The sequence below is a fragment of the Anopheles coustani genome, chromosome 3 (assembly GCF_943734705.1).
Source record: "Anopheles coustani chromosome 3, idAnoCousDA_361_x.2, whole genome shotgun sequence".
Lineage (NCBI taxonomy): Eukaryota > Metazoa > Arthropoda > Insecta > Diptera > Culicidae > Anopheles > Anopheles coustani.
The window spans coordinates 62,677,893-62,700,716 of NC_071288.1; the positions used below are offsets into that span (position 1 = coordinate 62,677,893).

At 43.9% G+C, this 22,824-nt stretch overlaps 1 protein-coding gene across 1 annotated transcript; it reads left to right on the plus strand.

The window, feature by feature from the left end:
- Positions 1-14,871: 14,871 nt before the first annotated feature.
- LOC131264819 (uncharacterized) lies at positions 14,872-20,666 on the plus strand. Its single transcript, XM_058267089.1, has 4 exons — positions 14,872-15,016; positions 19,487-19,669; positions 20,065-20,141; positions 20,322-20,666. The coding sequence occupies exons 1-4, from the start codon at positions 14,872-14,874 to the stop codon at positions 20,664-20,666; spliced, it is 750 nt and encodes a 249-aa protein (XP_058123072.1).
- Positions 20,667-22,824: the final 2,158 nt, after the last annotated feature.

Below are 22,824 nucleotides of genomic sequence, written 5' to 3' on the forward strand. Positions count from 1 at the left end.
TTACGCACGTGACAGATAATCAGGCAATTACCTGGAGATTTACCAATTACTTGGAGAGCATAAAGTAATGTTAGCCCTACGAATGCAACACTACGCTACGTTTGACAAGGGTTTGACTACAAAATAAGATTCAGAAAAGCCGCCAATAATGCTAATGGAGATACTTTTTCTCGCCTGCTTTTGAACGAGCAAGATACTACTCAATTGTTCGAGGAATCCGACACAATTGAAATCAACCAGATCGAAACCATGCCACTTTCAGTGAGAGAGCTGAGTCCAGCAACAGCAGACTACAATACAGTGAAAACTCTCATACAAGGCATCAAGTACGGCAAGCAAGTGCCAAGCGAAAACAGGTTCGGGATTGACCAAGAAGAGTTCACATTACAACAAGGTTGCTTACTACGCGGTGCAAGAGTTTACGTTCCTACATTAAGAATGCGTGTACTTCAGGAACTACAATCCACTCATTTTGGTGTAACACGAACAAAATCTCTAGCAAGGGGGTATTGTTGGTGGCCCGGAATCGACAACGCTATTGAGACAATGATCAAGAATTGTGCGGAATGCCAAGCCACAAGACCTGAGCCATCAAAAGTACCACTACATTGTTGGGAGACACCTACGACATCGTTCCAAAGAGTCCACGTTGATTATGCTGGGCCATTCATGGACACTTACTTCTTTATCTTGGTGGACGCATTCAGTAAGTGGCCAGAGATTCGAATTACCAAGTCTATTACTGCAGAACACACTGTACAAATGTGTCGCGAGATATTTAGCAACCATGGAATACCGCCAGTCTTGGTCAGTGATCACGGAAGACAATTTACATCCGAGGTGTTTGAACGATTTTTGAAGCTAATTGGAATCTACTACATATTTTAGCTTTTTTTTATGTATGGAGTTCTCTTCTTCTTCTTTGCGTAACGACCTCTTGGTCATGCCTGCCCGTTAAGGGCTTACGAGACTTGTTTCCCTGTTGTACGTGGATAGTCAGTCCTCTCGTACAGGGGAGGGTCCGGTCTCGGTTGGGATTCGAACCCACGCCGTCGAGGTGGTGAGCCCTGGCGCTCATGGGCCGATTTTCTAACCGGCGCTACCGCTCGGCTGTCGCGGGTATGGAGTTCTATGTACACTAAAAACTCGAAAAATATTGAACTGTCAAACATGCTTGTTTTGTCTGTGTTAGTAAAACTGAGTTTCAATTGTAAAGTCGAGTTTTTAGTGTACACAGAACTCCATACATAAAAAAAAAGCTAAAATATGTAGTAGATTGTTATTATCTGCCCGAGGAGCCACACTTTAAGCTTTTTACACCGAACGAACGTTTTTTCGAGCGGCTGGAGCTTTCCGTGTGTCAGTACTGCCTCTCGCTCTAATGACAGTTTTCTCTTTCCTTCCTTCGGTTCACGTTCGGTGCTCAGAATTCGAGCGAACGTTCGCTAGCGCACAGAAAAAGTCGAGCGATTTTTTTTGGCATTCTTCCCCTTCCATGTACGGGTAAAAAAAACAGACCAACTGTTTTAAATATGGTATACACCGACTGCCGCAAAAAGCTCGGGCCACAAAATTCGGTATACGCGTTCGTTCGCTTACGTGTGGCTCCTCGGTGAAACAAAAGCTGAAGGCCCTTAAGTGTTCAAAGTCAGAGTTGCATCTTAGCCTATGTAATATACTAATTATCTACCGCAAAATTATTCATCCTTCTACAGGTAAAACACCATCGCAGCTAATTTACGGTCGTCAAATAAGGTCACGACTCGATCTTATGCTGCCATCGAGTGAAAAATTGCAAGGAGGATATGCCACAACAAGGCAATTTTCGGACGGCGACCGTGTACGAGCCCGAGACTAAATGTCAGTGGACAAATGGAAATTTGGCCGAGTGGTTGAGAAGATCGGGAAATTGCGATATCTAATGCGGCTGGACGATGGACGACTATGGGAGCGACTTTCCAATCAAATTGTAGGAGTGGGGGATGATCTCTCCGATGGCAGCAACGAGGCTACAGAGCTAAATTCGTCAGGAAATAGGGATGAAACAAGCGTTAGACGATCTCAAAGATTGTTAGGGAAATCACTCGGAAGGGAATAGATAGAACGCTTCTTCAACTTGGAAAGGGAGAGATGTTATATACACCTCGGCCGCGCCAAGCGTGACAAACGTTACATATCATATAGGGACAGACGCTACCTGTCATAGTGACGGGAGACAAGAAATAAAAACGGCGTGTTCAGAACGGAGACACTCGCATACAGAAAGCCGGCTGGTCAAGACGCGTTAAACAAGTGCTATCCGAAAGAGTTACAACAACTACCTTCAAGAGCGACATCCAAGCATCACCCGCCGAATTGGTGTACGGAACTACACTGAGAATTCCCGCCGAGTTCCTTGTTGAAGAGTACCGGCCAGCTACACCTGAACAATCGGACTTTGCCAGGACGCTCCGGGAACGGATGAGCCGCATTCGACCGCCGAATACCTCGTGGCACGCTGACAACCCTACCTTCGTCCATGCCGACTTAAGCAACTGTAGCCACGTAATGACACCCTGCACTAACCACACCGTACCATGGTCCGTACCCGGTAATTAATCGCAAATCAAAGTCATTTCAGGTTCGAGTCAACGACCGACCTTGTCACATCAGTCGACCACGCGCGCAATCTAGTGGAAAGCTAGGGAACTACCGAACACTATAAAAGCGCGAAGTGGATTGCACCTGACACACACACTCGTCCACAAGCTTCGCTTCGAGCAGTCGTCGAGATCGGACGTGTTTGATTTGTGTCCCGTTATTAATTTGTGTTCAGTTTTGGCTTATTGCAAGTGTGGTTTGTTCTGGTCAAAGCGAAGGCAAAGTCAAAGCGGACGAAGCATTTCGGAGAAAAAGTGTGGTCAAGGGAGAAGGTACGCCTGCTGCGAGCGCTCGCGCTAGCGCAGACAGAAGTGCATTATAGTCTTTCCTCGAAGTGAAGAAGTGGCCAGTTTTATTCCAGGAAGATATCGTGCCGTTAGAAACGGAAAACAATTTCGAAAGTGACGATACTTAACAAAAGTGTGTAGACCGTGCTACCAGGAGAGCTGCTGCCTTTAGAGAAGCTGCTGCGTTTGGAAGCAGAAGCAAACACCGTTTATTTACCAGGAAGGGTTTGTATTATTGGAAACATACAAAATCGTAAGTAACGTAATTTAAATTGAAAGAAAGTATTTACGAGAAGAAGATAATTCCGTCTGTCAAAAACTGGTCTTTTGTAAGCTAGAACTCAGGCAATATGCCGGGCCCTCCCTCTCTTGTGAGGGAATCCCCTTCCCCTTCTCCTAATGGAAGAACTCTTCCAAACTGGATGGAGAGGGGATCCCGATCAGGGGATCCACTGTACCTGGTTCTTGAGGCAGTTGAAGGCAACACATTGCCAAAGAACCCATTTATTGTTGGAAAAACAATACAAAACTGTGTCGGAACACTAACAGAATCAGGCAAGTCAATAGATGGAGGAAATAAATACCTCCTAAAAACCAGGAACACGAACCATTTCACAAAGTTGCAAACTTTAACGAAACTGATAGATGGCACGCCGGTTCAAATTTTACCACATTCTACAATGAACAGCGTGCAATGCGTAATCTTTGCCCCTGAGCTGAAGGAGCTTAGTGACGAAGAAATCCTAACCCATACGAGCGACCAACATGTCACTGCGGTTAGAAGATTCACGCGAAAAACGAATGACAAAATTGTTCCCACGAATTCGTTTCTTCTGCGAATCACAGCAACATGAGTTCCCAGCCACCTTCGACTGGGACCTATTCAAATTGCCACACGTCCATACTACCCGAGACCTATGCTGTGCTTTAACTGCTACAGCTATGGCCATACCAAACTGCGATGCAAATCCGGACAAGTATGTGCTACATGTGGCACACCAGCTCATGGCAATTGTTCTGCCGAGCAGTTCTGCAAAAACTGTAATGGAAACCACAGCAGCTCCTCACGAACCTGCCCATTATATATCAACGAAATCAATATTATCAAATACAAAGTGGACAATAACATCTCCTTCGGAGAAGCTCGTCGAGCGATAGAACAAAACTTGCACCTCAGCTCGGTGCAACACCGCATCACTTTTGCTCAAACAGCAAAACATAACAACAATACACTTCTGGAAAAAGCGCTCGAAGAAGCAAATAAAGTAATAGAACAACTGAAGAAACAACTGGAGGAAATGAACGCCAAGTTCGAAAAGCAACACGAATTCATCAAAAAGATAATCACCGAGAACAACCGCGCAACAAAATCCCCAACAGAAACCCCGGAAAAAAATACAAACAACAAAAAATCTAACAATTCTCCGAACTCCGGAAGTGGCTCGGAATCCACTGCTGAATATTCGGACGCATAAATGGACACAAGCTCATCTACTGTATCACGGAAAAGGACCCTCAGCAGCCCCTCATCGGAAGACGACACGGAAACGACAATCACCCCAAACCCGGCAATATATCTAAAGGACAAATCCATTCCCCCCAAGGCTTCAAAGAAACAAACCAAAAAAAAAATCGAAATAAATACAGATAATATAAACCATTTCACATCCTTTAATGGATCCACGAACTTTTTCTACCGATCAAGAGCCAGTATTTATCCTTTCATGGAATATTAGAGGCCTAAATAGCAACATCAACAACCTTAAGCTCCTAATAACGAAACACAACCCCTGCATCATTTCCCTTCAAGAGACCAATTCCCCTTCCATACCACAATCCTTCCCACTAAACCAATACAAATGGCATATTTCTTTTTCATATACAAATATGACACATAGTACGGCCATAGGTATCCGGAAAGAAATACCCGCTATACCTTGCACACTTTCTTCGTCTCTCCCAGTGGTTGCAGTTCAGATTAAAGTTCCATTCGACGCTACCATAGTTTCCTTATACCTTCCTCCAACACACCTAAACAACAGCCAAATAGAGGATCTTTTTACAGACCTTCTATCCCAACTCCCATCCACAGTTATTATATCAGGCGACTTTAACGCACACCACGCAGATTGGGGCAACCCAAAAACAAATAGCAGAGGAAATACCCTTAGAAACATATTTGAAACTTCAGAATTAGAAATCATCTTGAATACATTACCCACCCGGATTTGCCCAAGCAGAGGAACAAGTTCAGTGCTCGACCACTTTGCGGTACCCTCCGCAATGGTAGCGTCGACTAAATTAAAAATAGAGAGTGATACGCACGGAAGTGTTCATCTTCCCCTTCTATTATACCACAACTCTAACCTGCCTCCAATACGCACTCGCCCCCGCTGGAAATACACCGAAGCAGACTGGGAGAAATACCAAACTGAGTTCCAAATCCTTTCATCCCAGGTGGTGTCTCCTGATGCGGAAGAGCTTTCAAACATTATCAGGCAAGCAGCATATGCTAGCATTCCCCGAACAAAAGGTTCTCCAGGAAAGCGCTATGCTCCATGGTGGAACAATACGATAGCTTCTGCCATCAAACACAGCAGGAAATGCCTACGTAAGCTACGCAGAGCGAGTCAAATTGACGGTAACCCGTTAATTCCGATACTGGCAGAAGAGTACAGAACTGGAAACCGTTCTGCGAAAAAGGCAATATCCGCGGGTAAAGTTGAATCCTTTCATCGCTTTGTGTCCGAAATAGACCCTACTCTATCTAGTAGATATGGATCTAGTAGATATCTAGGAAATATGGAGAAGAGTAGGAGCGCTGTCCGGACAGAAAAGAAAAGCAATAAACACCGTTATACTCCACCAAAATTCCCAGTACCACTCACAACCCAAAGACGTTGCCGAAATTTTTGCAGAACAATTTTTCAACACCTCATCCACTACAAACTATCCAGCGAACTTCCGATCCCACAAAGCAAACACCGAACTCCTTTCATTAGAATTTCCCGGCTGTGAAGAAGAATCATACAACAATATTTTTTCAATGTCTGAACTGGCATGGGCGCTGAGAAGGTGTACTGGCAACTCGGCGGGTCCGGACGACATTGGCTATCCCCTTCTGCAACATATGCCATGTATTGGAAAATCCTTCCTTCTCGATATCATTAACAAAATCTAGACTGAAGGGCAGATTCCAAGTTATTGGAAAGAAAGCCTGATAGTCCCAATTCTTAAACCTGACAAAAATTCCGTCAACCCAGAAAGCTACCGGCCCATATCATTACTTAATTGTATCAGCAAGGTCACGGAGAGGATGGTAAATCGCCGCCTTATCCATGAGCTTGAAATACAAAATCTACTTACCTCAGATCAACATGCCTTTCGAAGTGGCAGAGGGACGGAAACTTACTTTGCCACTTTTGAACAATTTTTAACTAACAATAGATCACAAAACCAACATACCGATTGTGCTGCAGTGGATCTGTCAAAAGCCTTCCATCGGACCTGCCGCTACGGTATTCTGGAACAGTTCGCCCGTTGGGGCTTTGGTGGTAAGCTAATGGCCTTTATCAGGGACTTTCTGACGGACCGCAGGTTTCAAGTACTAGTGGGAGCAGATCGCTCAGATTATAGATCTCTCGAAAATGGCGTGCCCCAAGGGGCCATCATCTCGCCAACCCTATTCCTCGTAAGCATTGATTCCCTTATACTTTCCATACCTGAACACACTCATCTATTTCTTTATGCTGACGATATTATTCTGGCCACCTCCGCACACACATCACAGCTAACCAGGAGGAACCTCCAAGCCAGCATGAACAAGGTCCAAAAGTGGTGCCGCTGGACTGGTTTCGAGGTTGCACCTGAGAAATGTAAAGTTCTTCGCATTAAAAATCCAAATACAACACTTCGACATCGCCTAACTCCCATCAGATTTAAAAACAGCACTATTCCTAACGACCAATCTGCTAAAATTCTGGGAGTCATAGTAGACTCCAACCTAACATTTCATAAACACTGCACATACATAAAAAATGCTTCCAAACCAAGGCTAAATCTATTCAAGATGCTAGGATGCGGTAAGTACAGAGCTGCCCGAACAACTACTATGCACATTCTTAACGCATGGCTCGTTCCCAAGCTGCTCTACGGGATCGAATTTGTAAGCATCGAAAAAGAACGATTTAATAAATCTATTGCTCCAATTTACCACACAGCTTTACGGTACTGCACAGGTGCCTTCAAAACTAGTCCAATTCAAAGTATCCTGACAGAGTCTGGGCTCCTTCCTTTTAATCATCTTATAATCAACAGATTATTCGCAGCAGCAGTCCGGCAGCTTGAAAAAGGAACTGAAGCCAACAGCCTAATAAATAGAGCAGAAAAAGCCTTCAAGGATCTTACCAACCAATCCATCCCTCATATAACCAAATTATGCAGAAATAGTCCCCGACCTTGGAACAGACCACCACCCAATATAGATAGATCTATCAAAGAAAAAATCAGAGCCGGATGCATTAGCACAGTAGCCATACAACAACATTGCCAGCTAATTGAACAACTTTACCGAAACCATACACACATTTACACAGACGGGTCCGTATTTCAAGAAAATGCTGGTTGTGGCATTTACTCTGCTACAAACCAATGCTCAATAAAACTACCACAACACACATCCATTTTCTCAGCCGAAGCCATAGCCTTATGCATAGCCACCGAAGAAGCAACTACAAACCATAAACCCAACATAATTTTTACGGATAGCGCCAGCGTTTTATCAGCCTTAGAAACAGGTAACATAATAGATCCACATATGCAGCAACTGGACGTACTTCGTCTTGACAAAAGGATTACCTACTGTTGGATCCCGAGCCACACAGGAATCAAGGGAAACGAGAAGGCAGACCAGCTAGGTAATGACGCCCGAGTTAGTTCAGATATTATTGATGGTTCAATTTCAAAAAATGATGCACTAAGGTGGATCAAGAAACTTGTGGCTGAACAATGGCAGAAATCGTGGCACGACCAAAGCACTCGATTCTTACGCACCATAAAAGCCAGCACGAGTAGTTGGATCGACCCCCCCAACCCAAAAGACCAACAAACGCTATCCCGACTCCGCATTGGACATACCAATATCACCCACCGCCACATCATCGAAAAATCCGATCCTCCACTCTGCCAATTTTGCGGAGTCAACAGTGCTCCACCTACTTACAGACTGCTTAGGCTTCTCTAACCAGCGAGCTATTTATAACATCGGACATGACATCTCTTCGATCCTCTCCAACAACCCGGTAAATCAAAACAATCTACTTCAATTCCTCCACTCCACCGATTTATACAACAAAATTTGATTTTCACAAAAAATTGTTAGCAATGAATCTTCGGAAAAATTTGAATAATTAACAGAAAAGAGACGAATGACCTAATCGGTCAAAGTTTCTATAAATACACACAAAAAAAAAAAACACACACTCGTCCAATAATATAAAAAAAAGACACACACTCGTCCAACCCGTCTTCCAGTGACTACCCGCGTTCTTCAATATTCGGTTGTGTTGCGATAAGTAAAGGAACTTGGATACGTAATAAAAACGGCGGTTTCCTTGAAGAAATAGTGACTTCACTCGGGAACCTCCAAAGAGGTATTGGTACGCATCCAGTGTAATGGTGTGTCCCTTCTCTGGGCACCGTGTATGTGCCCCCCTAATGCCCCGACCAGCACGTATGAGTTCATACATGACTGTATTGGTGTGGCCCTCGAGCGCCTGGACCCTGCCGACAACTTTATGTTATTCGGCGATTTTCACATGCCGACTTCAAGGCAAGTTTAAGCGAATGGGTTTCTGGAAGTCTCTCCTTCTCTGGCTTGAGTCCTTTCTGGCAAATCGGACTTATAGGGTCAGGGTCGGCGGGGCTCTCTCTCCTCTCCGCCCAACGTTTTGCTGATGCCTTTTCCTCTTGGTGTATCGCCAACGGCGTCGTCTTGTGCGTGCCGAAATGTTGTATTCCGCTGGTTGACACCTGGATAGACTGGAGAGGGTACAGAAGAAGCTCGTATCGCCGCGAGGCGTCTTTTGAACGACCCCAGCGCTACCGTCGCTACCTCCCTATAATGTCTGGTGCCAACAACTCCGTGAGCGTCCTCGTCTATTTATCCCCACTCATCGCACACAGTTTGCGCAGAACGACCCATGGGTTCGATGATCGGTTTGATTATAACATGTCCCTCGCCAGCTTTCGCTCCCACCTTGTCTCCCATACGTCATGATCCTTCATCGTCTCTGTTGGAGGTTGGGGCAATGTATCTCACGGTATAAACATGCATGCCGGTCATACGCCACCAGCGAAATGACACGAGTTGGAGACAGCGTGGTCGTTCGGCCCTTTCCACCAGCGACAGCCGAGGCGAACGCACGCACCTCTACGCAGCCACCAATATCAGCATTAGTGCATAAGTATAATCTAACCTATAATAAAATAAACACCCACGTAGAAGTACAAAATTTGGCGACGAGGATGGACGAAGAGTTTTAAGAACTTTTCGCGGAATTTGTGTCTAAATTCTCGACAACGGATAAGATATCGACTACGGATACGCGTATTGAAACGTTGCTAAGGTCCATGACCGACTTCAATCCTACTCAGGACAAAACCTACACTTTCGATATGTGGTACAGTCGATACGAGGACATATTCACAGTGGACGCTGCAAATCTCGATAACGCTGCAAAAACACGGTTATAACTGCGAAAACTGGGTAATGACGCTTTTCAGCAGTATTCAAATCATATTTAGCCGCTAGCAACACGAGACGTAAACTTCGAAGACACAGTATCGAAATTGAAAAAGCATCTCTGCCGTCAGTGGCCGTTAGTCTTCCGGCCATTAAAGCTCAGAAGTAGGATACCCATCCAAGTGTTTTCGGACATACATCAACCCGTTAGTGCGTGTGTGCGTGTATGTGCGGAGTTTGCCTTGCTGCTACAATGCTGGGCAAAGAAGACCTTCTACGTACCCTCGACGAGGCCGGCATCGACTTTTCCGATACTGCAACGATCTCGCAGATCCGGCAACTATATACCTCTTTGGTGCCTGCCGGCCCTGCCTCCGAGTCACCGCTGGAAATCATCGCCGCGGAGCCCGTCGATGACGACAACCCTAACCTCACCATCGACACGAGGTCGCAGCAAAATGGCGATGACTGCCATCTTATCGCGTGACGTGAACGCATGTGTTCCTTCTACTTTATTGGAAGGCGATGCTGGTGCCAGCCTAATTAAAGAACCGGATGCTACCAGCCGCCCCGTTGAGGACCCTGAGGACCATTATGAAGATGTACCGCCCTCCGGCAGCCCTGCTGTTCCGCGATCGGTCATCGACGCTGTTCCTGATCGTCCTCCTTCCGTTTGCCTCCCCGGCCCCTCTGATATGGACGCCCGCATTGACGCGTTACGCCAGCAGCTTCAATGTGCGGAACTTCAGCAAAAGATTCTTCAGTTGGAGACGACATCTACACTTTCCTCCTCTATAAAGGACTTCACTTCGCTCATCGAACCTTTGGACGCTGACCAGAACCGCGACGTTAAACGCTGGTTCCACGACCTGGAATATCTATTTTTGTTACATCACATCCGTGACCGAGATAAGTTGCTTCTAACCAGTGCTTCTTACTGGCACTGCCGCCTCTGTTGCTAAGACGTTCCGAGTTACCACTTACACTGGGTTGAAGGATGCCTTGATCAAATATCTTCATACTGCCCCAACCCTGGAGGACGTTTTTCGACAACTACGTGAACGCCGACTGCAGCCCCAGGAATCTGCTATGCACTATCTGATAGATATGCAACGTATTGCTTGCCAAGCTGCCGTCCCTGAACCTGAGCTCCTCTCCATCATCATCGACGGTTTGGAAAATCCTTCCCTCTCTGCGTGTTTGCGCTATTTGGTCCACACCATGGCTGACCTGCGCGAGAAGCTAAAGTGCTTCGAGGCCAGCCGCCGCTTCTGGGCTGTCAAGCCCCCTCCTGCCGAGGTCCGAGCCTCCTCACCACGACTTCAGGAAACACCCCGCACCCCATCGGAGTCTGTACGCTGCGTCAACTGTTCGCGCTTTGGACATCAGCAGAGCGAGTGCAGGAAGCCGAAACGTCCGCCCGGAGGATGCTTCCACTGCTTCAAGGTGGGCCATCACTACCGTAATTGCCCCGAGCGCCTTACTCATGCCGTTCATTTGGTTAACCCCCAACCGCTTACCAACCCTACTGATCGACGCGAGGATCTTGATGTAAATCAGGAGGTGAGTCTGGCTTTTCTATACCCTTCTTCCGAACGTACCCGTTTTACTTCCGTCCGATCACTTTTAGATACAGACAGTCCTTTAAGTTTCATTAGCGATGCCATTATACCAGCCGAGCTGTTAGGAACACCTTCCGTTTCAACTTACCGCACTGTGGTAAAAGGACCACTTTACTCGCGAGGAACCGTTAAGTGTGCGATTAAGTTTAGGAGCCATTCCGTCACTCACCACTTCATCGCACTCTCTAACCTTTCATGGCCGCTTATTATTCGGGATTTATTAAACTTACTTAGTCTTTCATTGGTGTACTCACCACCCTTACTTTCTTGCACTCCTGGGCAACCCTTGTTGGAATAAAAAGAATTAAAAGTTAGCCCGGTTCCGCCCACTTCGGAAAAATTAGAAGATGCTCTCAGGAGCCTTTGCGCGTTGGAGACTGCGATGGATGGTGACGACGAACTTGATATAACGGAAAACCCTCTCCCCGGAACAACTCTCCATTGTGAATTCTATTATCAAACACTCTTATCTTGAGTATACTACCGATGTAACATCACGAAACCCTCTATGAAGATCAACCTCACTCACGATACTCCGATATTAACTAAGCCCCGCAGACTCTCGTACGGAGAGCGGCAACAGGTCAAACAGATTGTTGAAAAGCTATTGGATGAAAAAGTTATTCGTCCCAGCAACTCTCCCTACGCTTCTGCACTTGTTCTCGTTAGAAAGAGGAGTGGCGAGGTCCGTATGTGTGTGGATTATAGACCCCTTAATAAGATTACCGTGCGGGATAATTACCCCCTTCCCCTCATCGAAACGTGCCTGGAGCACCTTTGCGATAAGAAATATTTCAGTTTGCTCGACCTTAAAAGTGGCTTCCACCAGATTCCTATGAGTGAAGACTCTATTCCTCTCATCTCTTTCGTAACCCCTGATGGACAATTTGAATATTTAAAGATGCCTTTTGGTTTGCGTAATGCACCTTCTGAATTTCAACGCTTTATTAATTCGATCCTTAGGAAATTTATTGATGACGGCCGAGCCGTAGTGTACCTCGATGATATCATCATCGCTTCTACTGACGCTGACGGAAACCCCAGCACCAGACAAACAACCCTACTCTACTCCGTGTGGGACAGTTTGGTGGCTCCAGAGAGGAACGTGAGCAAAGGGAGGTCGAAAATAGAAACTCTGCCAGTGTCACTGGAGGATACTCCGTGTAACAAGGTAGCACTCACCAAAGGAGTTGAGGGACACCCGCCATCAGGGGTCGCCAATTCGCAATAGGACGGCACCGGCAGAGGACCGGAAACCCGTTCCACCATAGTACGGAAGAGCACCACAACAGGACGACACCGGCAGAGGACCGGAAACCCGTTCCAGCCAGTAGAATGAGGCGTGAAGGAGTTGTAAAGCGTCTATCATCAGGGATCGCCAACTCGCAACAGGACGGCACCGGCACAGGACCGACAACTCGTTCCAACACAGGGCGACAGCAGTACACCGTCGAAAGGCGGCACTATTCGGCAGACGGCCTCGCTTAAATATAAGGAAAGCCATCCAAAGGCAGTCGATGCCATACTAAGAAACCATTATGTGGACGACTATTTAGACAGCTTCCCTTCAGCTGAGACAGCAATACGAACAGTCGGCGAAATAAATTTTATTCATGACCAGGCTCATTTTTTTCTGAGAAACTACATTTCAAATTCAGGGGAAATAATAAATTCAATCCCTGAAGAAAGAAGATCTACACAAGATCTATTGCATATCTCAGAAAAGGATATATCAAATCAAGGACAAAATTAGAGATGAGTGGAATAAAAGAGATATGCTCTCGTATATCATGAGAATATACGATCGATTAGGTCTGCTGAGCAATTATATGATCGAAGGAAAAATCATTATGCAGTCTCTGTGGAAGACTGGGCTCAACTGGGATGAGCAAATTCCACAGGGAATTAAAATGCAATGGGACAAGTGGATAAAAAGAATTCATGTTGCTAGAACATTGGCATTTCCAAGATGCTTCTCGAAAGGACAAAACTGCCTGAAAAGAGAATTACATGTTTTTGTGGACGCATCAGAGCAAGCATTTGCTGCAGTAGCCTACTTACGCACTGTTTATGAAACACACGTGGATGTAACTATAATTGCAGCAAAAACGAGAGTTGCTCCCACAAAACCGTTATCTATTCCCAGGTTAGAGCTACAAGCAGCAGTACTTGGCGTACGCCTTGCCGAAACGATTAAAAACGAAATCCATTTTGAGTTCAATGAAGAATATTTTTGGTCAGACTCCAAAACTGTCCTATCATGGGTATACTCAGAAGCTAGGAACTATCAACAGTTCGTAGCCATAAGGCTTGGTGAGATTCTTAACAGCACCAGCAGCTCAAAATGGAAATGGGTAGCTTCAAAGGATAATGCCACAGACGAGGCTACAAAGGTCATAGTAGGAAAATCTCAATGGATGGAAGGGCCTGCGTTTCTTAAAATGCGCGAAATAAAGGAACTAACGCCGCAACTACTTGTTACGTTTGAGGACATAAGACCGGTATTAACAGCTAGGGAAACGAAGAAAATTGATTGGAACGTTATTTCCATAGAATGGTGCTCCGACTGGATTAGACTCAGACGAGCAGCGGCTATTTGTTTAAAATACATAGATTGGCAAAAATCTAAGGTTAAGAAAACATCCTTTTCAAGGGAGATTAGTAAAAATGATTTGGACAGAGCAGAACGACTCCTAACAAGAAAGGCTCAATGGGAAGCATACGAGGATATTAGGATCAAAGGGTAGGTTAGAATCGGTTAAATTTATTTCTTACGCTACCAGAAACTCGATCATCTTACCAAAAAGGCACTACCTAACAAATCTCATAGTCCCAAATTATCACATTAAATACAAGCACAGCAAGCTAGAATCAGTTATTGCTGCAATAAGGCAAAAATATTGGATAATAGATATAAGAGCTGTCTTGAAACACATCATCAACAGATGTCAGCACTGCTCCAATAAAAGGGCCAAACCGAATTCCCCCATGATGGCACCTCTACCACCATGTAGAACGGCTATTCATACAAAGCCATTTACGCATACTGGAGTTGATTATTTCGGTCCCCTATTAGTTACTATAGGGAGACGATCAGAAAAACGATGGGGCGCCATCTTTACATGCCTCACCACAAGAGCAATACACATAGAGATCGCTAGTGACCTGAGCGCAGATGCATTTATAAGGTGCCTTAAAAACATGCAATATCGTAGAGGGAGAATAACATACTTGTATAGTGACAATGGCACAAATTTTGTCGGTGCCAATAATGAAATCAAGCTATGTCTGGAAAGATGCGCTTCGGACGGAATTACTTGGAAATTCAACCCACCAGGGGCTCCACACTTCGGCGGCGCTTGGGAAAGAATGGTAGGAGAAATTAAAAGCCTGTTGCCGTTAACTGAAAGTTATAAAGAAGATGGCAGAGGAGAACAAAAAGGGGAAGTGGACGAAAGGAAGAGTAGTGGAGGTACACCCGGGCAAGGACGGGCTAGTACGATCAGCTAGCATCCTTGTCTTTTCCGGTTTGACACAAAGTCTGGATAAGTGCATTTCAAAGTAATAGAAGTATACCAAAATGAGTTACGGAGATTCCATTGAAAAAATCAAGAAGATCCAGATAAAGATTCTGGATAAGGTTGATTTTGATAAGTGTCTACCGACTATATTGGGACTTGAGTATGCTGGATTGGACCTTGAGAAACTTGCTGAAGTGGTTGTAGGTAAGTTGCAAGGAGTTGATAACAATGCAATTCCATTTTTGTTAGGTTTTCTATTTATGAGAGGACCAAATGTGAGGAACTTGACAAGAGATAACTGTGTGAATGCTGAATCTTATGACACTTTAAAGGGTCTTATAACTAAACTAGATGTGAAATCTAGGGCTGAGAAAGATCCGAATCACTCTGCCTAGACTATGTCTTTTGTTCCCAAAAGTTGGTGAGGCAATGTGGTCTAAGTGCATGAAAGGTGCTAAAATTCCTGTGACACCATCAATGGTTGGTTTTAATAGACCATACTTCTATCCGAATTTTATTCCTTGCATTATTTCCACAAAATCTAAAGCTGATGGTTTCTCTCAAGCATTGATGGCTCACTCTCTGTATCAAATTCATCTATCCCACCTGGTCCAATTTCCTGCAAAAACAGATGAAGGTAGGAAGAACTACATAACCAAACCACTTGGGGAATTCGTGGGTAAGACATTTGATTTTGTTCATATTAGTTGGGAGAAGTCAATATTGGATGATTCGGAAAAATTGGCATCTCCAAAGGATGGGATCACTGATGAAGAGCTATATGCTGGCATGAAGATAATATCTAGTGCTACTAATAATCCAATTAATGCTATTACAGTTCATGAATTAGTGTTAAATTATATGATAAGACATAAAAATCATAGTGAATCTGAAATGATATATGAAAGATACCCATGCTAATGTGGTGGCCAAGATAGGATTTTAGATTTGAAGGTCCCCCCACTACTTATCTGTTAGTTTTATAAAGTTAACCAATTATTTCATACTATTTTATCCCATATGATTTATTACTATTATTATTTAGTTTAAGTAGATTGATTAAGTGCTATTATTATTCTCAAAAAAAAAAAAAACTCTGGAGCGGTGCTGGCGGAATACGGATCCCACTCCAACAACTGGCGCTGCCCCGAAACCGTGGGGGACTCAACTTCCACATCCCAGCTGTGACTACTATAGCTCTGTTGACCAACCGGTATGTGGTGGAACAGGAGTACCTGCGGATTGGTGCGGACCACATACGATACGCTGACAATCCGCCTGACATTGCAGCCATCCCATCAACATATCCATGCCTTCGGAGTGTTGTCCAGATACTCGCATACGTTCCCTCCACTCTTAAGCAACACCCGTCCACTAGAGCGTTTCGCAAGACGCTAGTGCAACGTTTCCCAAATCCCAAAATCCAGGAACAGTCTCAAAATGTTGTCTGGAAGATGGTATGGAAGAACATCCATTCCCCGAAGTTGTCATCGGGGCAGCGGTCGGCACTTTACCTTGTGGTGAACGGCAAGGTCCCACATGGCGATCTGCTAATGCGGATGTGACGCGCATCCTCATCGTCCTGTATGTTTTGTGTTGAATGTGACACCCTGGAACATAGGTTCACCTCTTGCACTCGCGTTATTGCCGCCTGGGACCTGCTGCAGCAGTGCATCAGGAATGAAGCTCCAGGGTGTCAGTGCTCGTTTCAATGTCTCCGTTTTCCAGTACTCCGCGGAATGAGTACTGCGCAACGAGTAAAAGTGCTTCGTTTGTATGCGAACTACATCATCCATATCATTGGAAACAATGATACTGCGATCGATCTAGCTGTCCTTAAATGTACATTGTTTCTTTGATACTATTGTAAAGACCATATTTATAAGCAAGTAAACTATTTTATAAATAAATAGTATGTTTTATATAAAAAAAAAAGTGGGACATAGCATAATTAATAAACCCACAGTGAAGTTAGCAATTTTAGAAGTGAAGAGATCAGATTCCTTTCCTCAGTGGGGCAGGAAACGCGTTCTAGACGTAAATTTCATAAAGGAAAAGGCGGCACTATTAGCCCCTCAACCCCCAAAATACAGACATACTGTAAGACCAGTACAATGGCGAGTTGGAAAACCATAACCTTGTTTCTTCATATGCTTACTACGTTGGCCGGATTATCAATCTCGCCCATTGCAGAGTCCGGTTTGTTTTTTGATCACCAAGGTACTCTCTTACTAGAACGAGGCCTGTGGAAAACTCTGTTTCATACTGGTATACGACCAGAAAATGATAGCGATACATTACGACACATTGAAGCGGACCTTGGCATGGCATTCGATAAAATTAATCATACAGATCCAAAATTAAATAGCGTGAGAGAAACCTTAAGACGAGATTGTGGTCACGCATTACAACTGATCCAAGAAGCAGCCCGATCTAGACAAAAAAGGTCTAGTAGAGTATTCGGAATTTTGAAAAATTTCTTTTTTGGAGGTGATGAAATTGATGAGCAGTTAGCAATGTTTCGCTTATCAGAAGATGAGAAAATGGCGCATCTTTCAAATTTACTAAAAAAAACTAATAAAAAACATCAAGAGCTAGCAATTGAAGTCGAAGATCGAATTAAACTTATAAATAACGGAGTTGACTCCATGCAGAAACAGTTCACTGAGAATAGATTAAATGCCCTAACGAGATACACGATAGAGACTATAACTCTTACTAATTTGTTAATTCAGGACATGGTAAACAAATACATGGAATTAAAGTTAAATCCCTTAAGTCTAATGGAGGAAGAAAGGATTATCGCTAAAAAAGAAAGAAAGGATTACCAATAAGCAATTTAGTTCTAACCACTCCTAAAATTAAGGAAAGAAGTGTGGCGAATGGGGAAATAGTTTTTAGTATCCATCATACGATCGTCTCAGACATACCATTTGAAATGTTCAAAGTAGTACCCATCCCAAACATAACTGATCAGACCATCTTTAATGTAACTGCAGATCTTATAGCAATCAATGAGCAAAACTATCTATACCCGAAAATAATGGAGAAAATCAATGAAACCCATTATGTAGCATCAGACGTCGTCATTCGGAGGGAGTTAGATTGTGTTGCTTCAACATTTTTTCATAACGAGACAGCACCAACGTGTCAGCACAAAATGGTTGGTTTTCCATACACTGAGTTTTATGGACTTAAGAAATCTAATAATATTCTATTTTATACCTCAGACCCTAGCAAGATTTTTCTCAATTGTAACGGAACTTTGACCAATCCCTCAATATATGCAAGGATAATATCGTTATCGCGTGATTGCTCAATACAAACACAGAAAACGGAAATACAGCCAAGAGTAGGATTCGAAAACGAGGTTTCTAGAATGTATTTTAAACCGTCAATAATTGGAGAGCAAAAATCCACAAACAAAAAAACAGAAGAAGTTCACGAAAACCTTGTTTTATATATTTGTTTAGGTATAGCGATGGGGACAAATTTAATAATGCTAGGTATAATAGGTATAACATTCATAGGCAAGAAAAATAGAAAAATAATTCCGAAACCACCACCATTTCCGTCAGTCTTAGAAACAAAATTGTAACCCCTCAGGAAGAATTACGGGGGCGGGGATGTCGCTGACGGAAACCCCAGCACCAGACAAACAACTTAATAGGTCACCGCAGCCAACCGCCGATCGTACGATCGGAACGGTTTGGCTGCATCATCAGCAGTTTACATTTAGTGGGTCACGATAGCCATCCGCGCGATCGAACGATCGGAACGGTTTGGCTGCGTTGCACCTTTCGTAATAATAATAACATCGCTGTGTCGGCATGTTGACTAGGTCGCGGTTTAAACTCAAAAAATGTTAAACAGTGTCAACCACTACGGCAAAGAGTTCGTTCGATCTTCCAGCCGCTCCGGAGTCTACTCCGTGTGGGACAGACCTTGATTCACATTTTAAAACCCTTCAGCTAGTTTTGGAAAAGATTAAGTTAAATAATCTCGAGCTTCGTCTTGACAAATGCAAATTTGTACACGAAGAGATAGAATACCTGGGCTATAGGGCAGACTTTTCGGGAATTAGATCTAGCGATCGACACATTCGGGCCCTAACCAATTATCCTATCCCCACCAATTTGAAACAACTCAGGCGGGGTCTGGGTTTGTTCTCCTACTTCCGACGGTTCGTCCCTTCTTTCTCTTGTCTAGCCAAACCCCTCACTACACTTCTTCAGAAGGATGAAATATTTAATTTTGACTCCGCTTGTATTAATGCTTTTGAGACCCTACGTGACAAGCTTGTCCATTCTCCTGTTCTTGCTATTTTTGATCCTAAACGTGAGACGGAATTGCACTGCGATGCAAGCTCCTCCGGTTTTGGTGCTATCCTTATTCAGAAGCAAGACGATAACAAATTACACCCCGTTGCTTATTTTTCAAAGACTACGTCAAAGGACGAGTCTACATTACATAGCTATGAGCTTGAAACCCTTTCTATTATATACGCCCTTAAGCGATTCCATATTCATACTTACGTGCATGGACTCACTATTAAAATAGTCACTGACTGTAACTCTTTAGTCGAGACCCTTTAAAACCGCAATGCTTCCGTCAAGATAGCCCGATGGTCTCTGTTTTTGGAAAATTATGATTACACTATTTGTCATCGTTCAGGCTCATCTATGCCCCATGCGGATGCCTTAAGTCGCACTGAAGCAGTGGGTGCTATAAGCGAGATTGATCTTGACTTCCAACTCCAGATAGTTCAGGCTCGCGATCCAACCATTGAGTCCTTTAAGCGGAAATTGGAACAAAGAGAAGTCGATGGCTTTCTGCTACGAGATGGACTGGTCTACCGTCAGATGCCAGAAGGTCAACATCAATTGTATGTACCTTCGGAGATGGTCGACAATGTTATAAGACATACTCACGAACAGATTGGTCATTTGGGTATTAATAAAACTTTCAGTAACATTAGCCAACACTATTGGTTTCCCAATATGAAGGTCATTGTTGGCCAATTTATTAAGAACTGTCTCAAGTGTATTGTTCATACAATATTGCGAAGCGATACATATTGGTTATCATAGACGCCTTCACTAAATTTGTTAAACTTTACCCTGCCGCTACTACTAATGCTCAGGAAGTCTGTTCTGCCCTTTCTCAATATATTTCCTCCTACAGTCGTCCTAAACGCATTATAAGTGATCGAGCGACATGTTTTACTTACAACTCCTTTGAAGAACTTCTAGATTCACACAACATCTCCTATGTTCTCAACGCTATGGGATCTCCACAAGCCAATGGTCAGGTTGAGCGCGTGAATCGGGTTTTGCGTCCTATCCTTAGCAAGTTGTCTGAGTCACCCGACCAAACCGACTGGGTGTCGCACTTACGATCCGCCGAATATGCTCTGAATAATACTATCCACGCATCTACGGGTTTCTCCCCTTCTGTTTTGCTTTTTGGTGTTGAGCAGCGGGGCGAAGTCCCCGACGAGTTGACCGAGTATCTAAGTGAGAGGGTTGACCCCATAGCTAGGGATTTCGAGGCCATGCGGGCCAGAGCGTTAGAAAACATAGAGGACTCCCAATTGCGTAACGAAGAATACTTCCATAGGAAACACAAATCACCATGTAGCTATGAAGAAGGTGACCTTGTCGCCGTCCGTTATGTTGATACTACCGATAGCGGTAATAAGAAGCTTCAACCTAAGTACAGGGGACCCTATGTGGTCCATAAAATCTTGCCTCATGATCGGTACGTGATACGGGACGTGGAAGAGTGCCAGCTCACCCAGCTACCCTACGACGGGGTATTAGAAGTTAATAAGCTAAGGCCCTGGACTAGCTAAATTGGGGGCAATTTATGATCAGGATGGCCGAGCTGTAACGTCCGGATCAACGCCGACCGTCGAATATTGTAGAAACCTTGTAAACCTATATAAATCTTGTGAAAATCACAATTGACACATGTCAATTGACCGCATGGTAACAAATTGACACTGTAATAAAGCTCTCTTCATCATTGACCGTCGACGAGGTAGGACGTGCCATAGTTCGTTTTAACTGTTGGCTTTGCCGTTGTGATGCGCCTATAATCTCCGTACGTGGAGCCTTATTAATTATTTGTGTCTTTAATCTCCGTACGTGGAGCCTTCCTAATTATTTGTGCCTTTAATCTCCGTACGTGGAGCCTTCTTAATTATTTGCATCTTTAATCTCCGTACGTGGAGCCTTCTTAATCATTATTACATCTCTGCCGTTAGTGGCCGTTAGCCTTCCGGCCATTAAAGCTGTAACGAAATTTCATCGGTTCATGTATGGAAAAAAATTTACCCTTCAGACCGACCATAAGCCTTTAGTCGCAGTTTTTGGCTCTAAAGGGCACGGTAAACGAAGCGTAATCGTTGGTCTCTCGTGTATCGTCGATATTGAGGCCAAGCGTCATCTTTGCTTTGTTTATGTTTTGCAATTTGGTAAAAATGGCAACATTTCTTGAAGCTACTGCTATAATTTTGTTTTTTATTGTTAAAAATACAAAAACTACGCTAAATAATCATAGAAATTTGATAAATAATTACGGATGAATGAACTATTGATTCGTTTGTTTACGTACTGACAAGATTACGCATGCGATTATAGGGTAGGTGAGCCAAAATTCTTTTTGACAGATGGACCAGCAGAATAACACGATTACGCTAGCGATTACGCTTCTTTTCTCGTCCCCTTAAGAAGGGCATCCCTGTTCATACAACCAATCGCCCGCAACGTTGGGCACTAATACTGCAATCATATGACTTCGACATCACGCACATTTCAACGCAAGATTTCGGTTACGCCGATATGTTGTCTCGTCTTATAAATCCACGTGCGAAAACAGAACAAGACTGGCTGTGCCTACTCGTCGTACGCGTCATGGCCAGGAGGACCCGCTTGTGGCCTCCATCCGTCGCTTCAATGAGCGTTTTGAGTGGTTTGACTTTTCCTCCCTTTCATCTCTCAGATCCCATCTGCGTTGTTCCCCGTCCTAATCACTCTCTCACTTTCATTCTTCCTTCTCTTCCTTGATGCCTTCCTATTTAATCGTTCACTTTATTCGCTGTGTAAGGCCGTTAAGATGTTACTTTATTCTTTTAAGATTGTCAACCTTAATGGTTTAACAATGTTTGACCTTAATAACTAACAAAATAACAAAATAACAAATAACAAGTACCAGAGCTCAAGTAATTCCTTAAGACAATAATAATCAGTACAAAGTAAACTGCCCTCAACTGTTGGCAGCAACAACCAGTGCTCAACAAACTAATACTCCGTTTACTAAAAGTGATGGTAATACCAAAAAAAATATGGGAAGAGCAAAGTGATACGCAAGTGAAATGGGAAGCTTAAGGTGTGTTAACAAGTGAATCGGTAATGGAAAGATTAAAAGAAAAATACTAGTAACAATGGATCCATTATACGACTCGTTCACAACGCACTTATACAACACGTTGGCAGTGTTAATAGATGAGGCCAAACCGTTATTACGTGATATTAACAATGAACAATTTAGAGACTGTGCTATGCAACACCCGGTGGCAACCGACAATCGCCGCGCGGCCAAACCGACAACCGCTACGTCGCAGTTTCGACGCCGGACGCTTAGGGTCATCGTTCCTTCCCGTCTCCTTCCCGCACTTTCCATTTCCATTTGCATTCTAGATCAATAATAAACTTCACTCCGATTTCAACATACAAAGTCGCCACACGTTTATTTTGTTAACTGGCGCCCGAATAGGGACCTGAAAGTCACTTACAAGTTCCAGCAAGTGAGGTGAAGTTAAAAAAAAACCTGCACACAGTGAACAAGTGAACAAAATTTCGGTCGTTATCGTCGAAGCACTAATTAATAGTTTTTAATTCCTAACTAGCATTTTTCGAATATTGAAACGTTTCGAAATTCACTAACAGAACAGAATGAATCCGTTAGAACAGGCCCAACAGTCAATAAGCCGGGTAGAGTTTATTGAA

What these genes read in the sequence shown, in the direction of transcription:
- LOC131264819 (XM_058267089.1), top strand. Translation starts at nt 14,872, where the DNA reads ATGAGTTACGGAGATTCCATTGAAAAAATCAAGAAGATCCAGATAAAG. An exon ending in ACTTGCTGAAGTGGTTGTAG is followed by an intron (nt 15,017 to 19,486) that starts GTAAGTTGCAAG and finishes GTCATCGTTCAG; the next exon opens with GCTCATCTATGCCCCATGCG. An exon ending in ACGAGATGGACTGGTCTACC is followed by an intron (nt 19,670 to 20,064) that starts GTCAGATGCCAG and finishes AAGAACTTCTAG; the next exon opens with ATTCACACAACATCTCCTAT.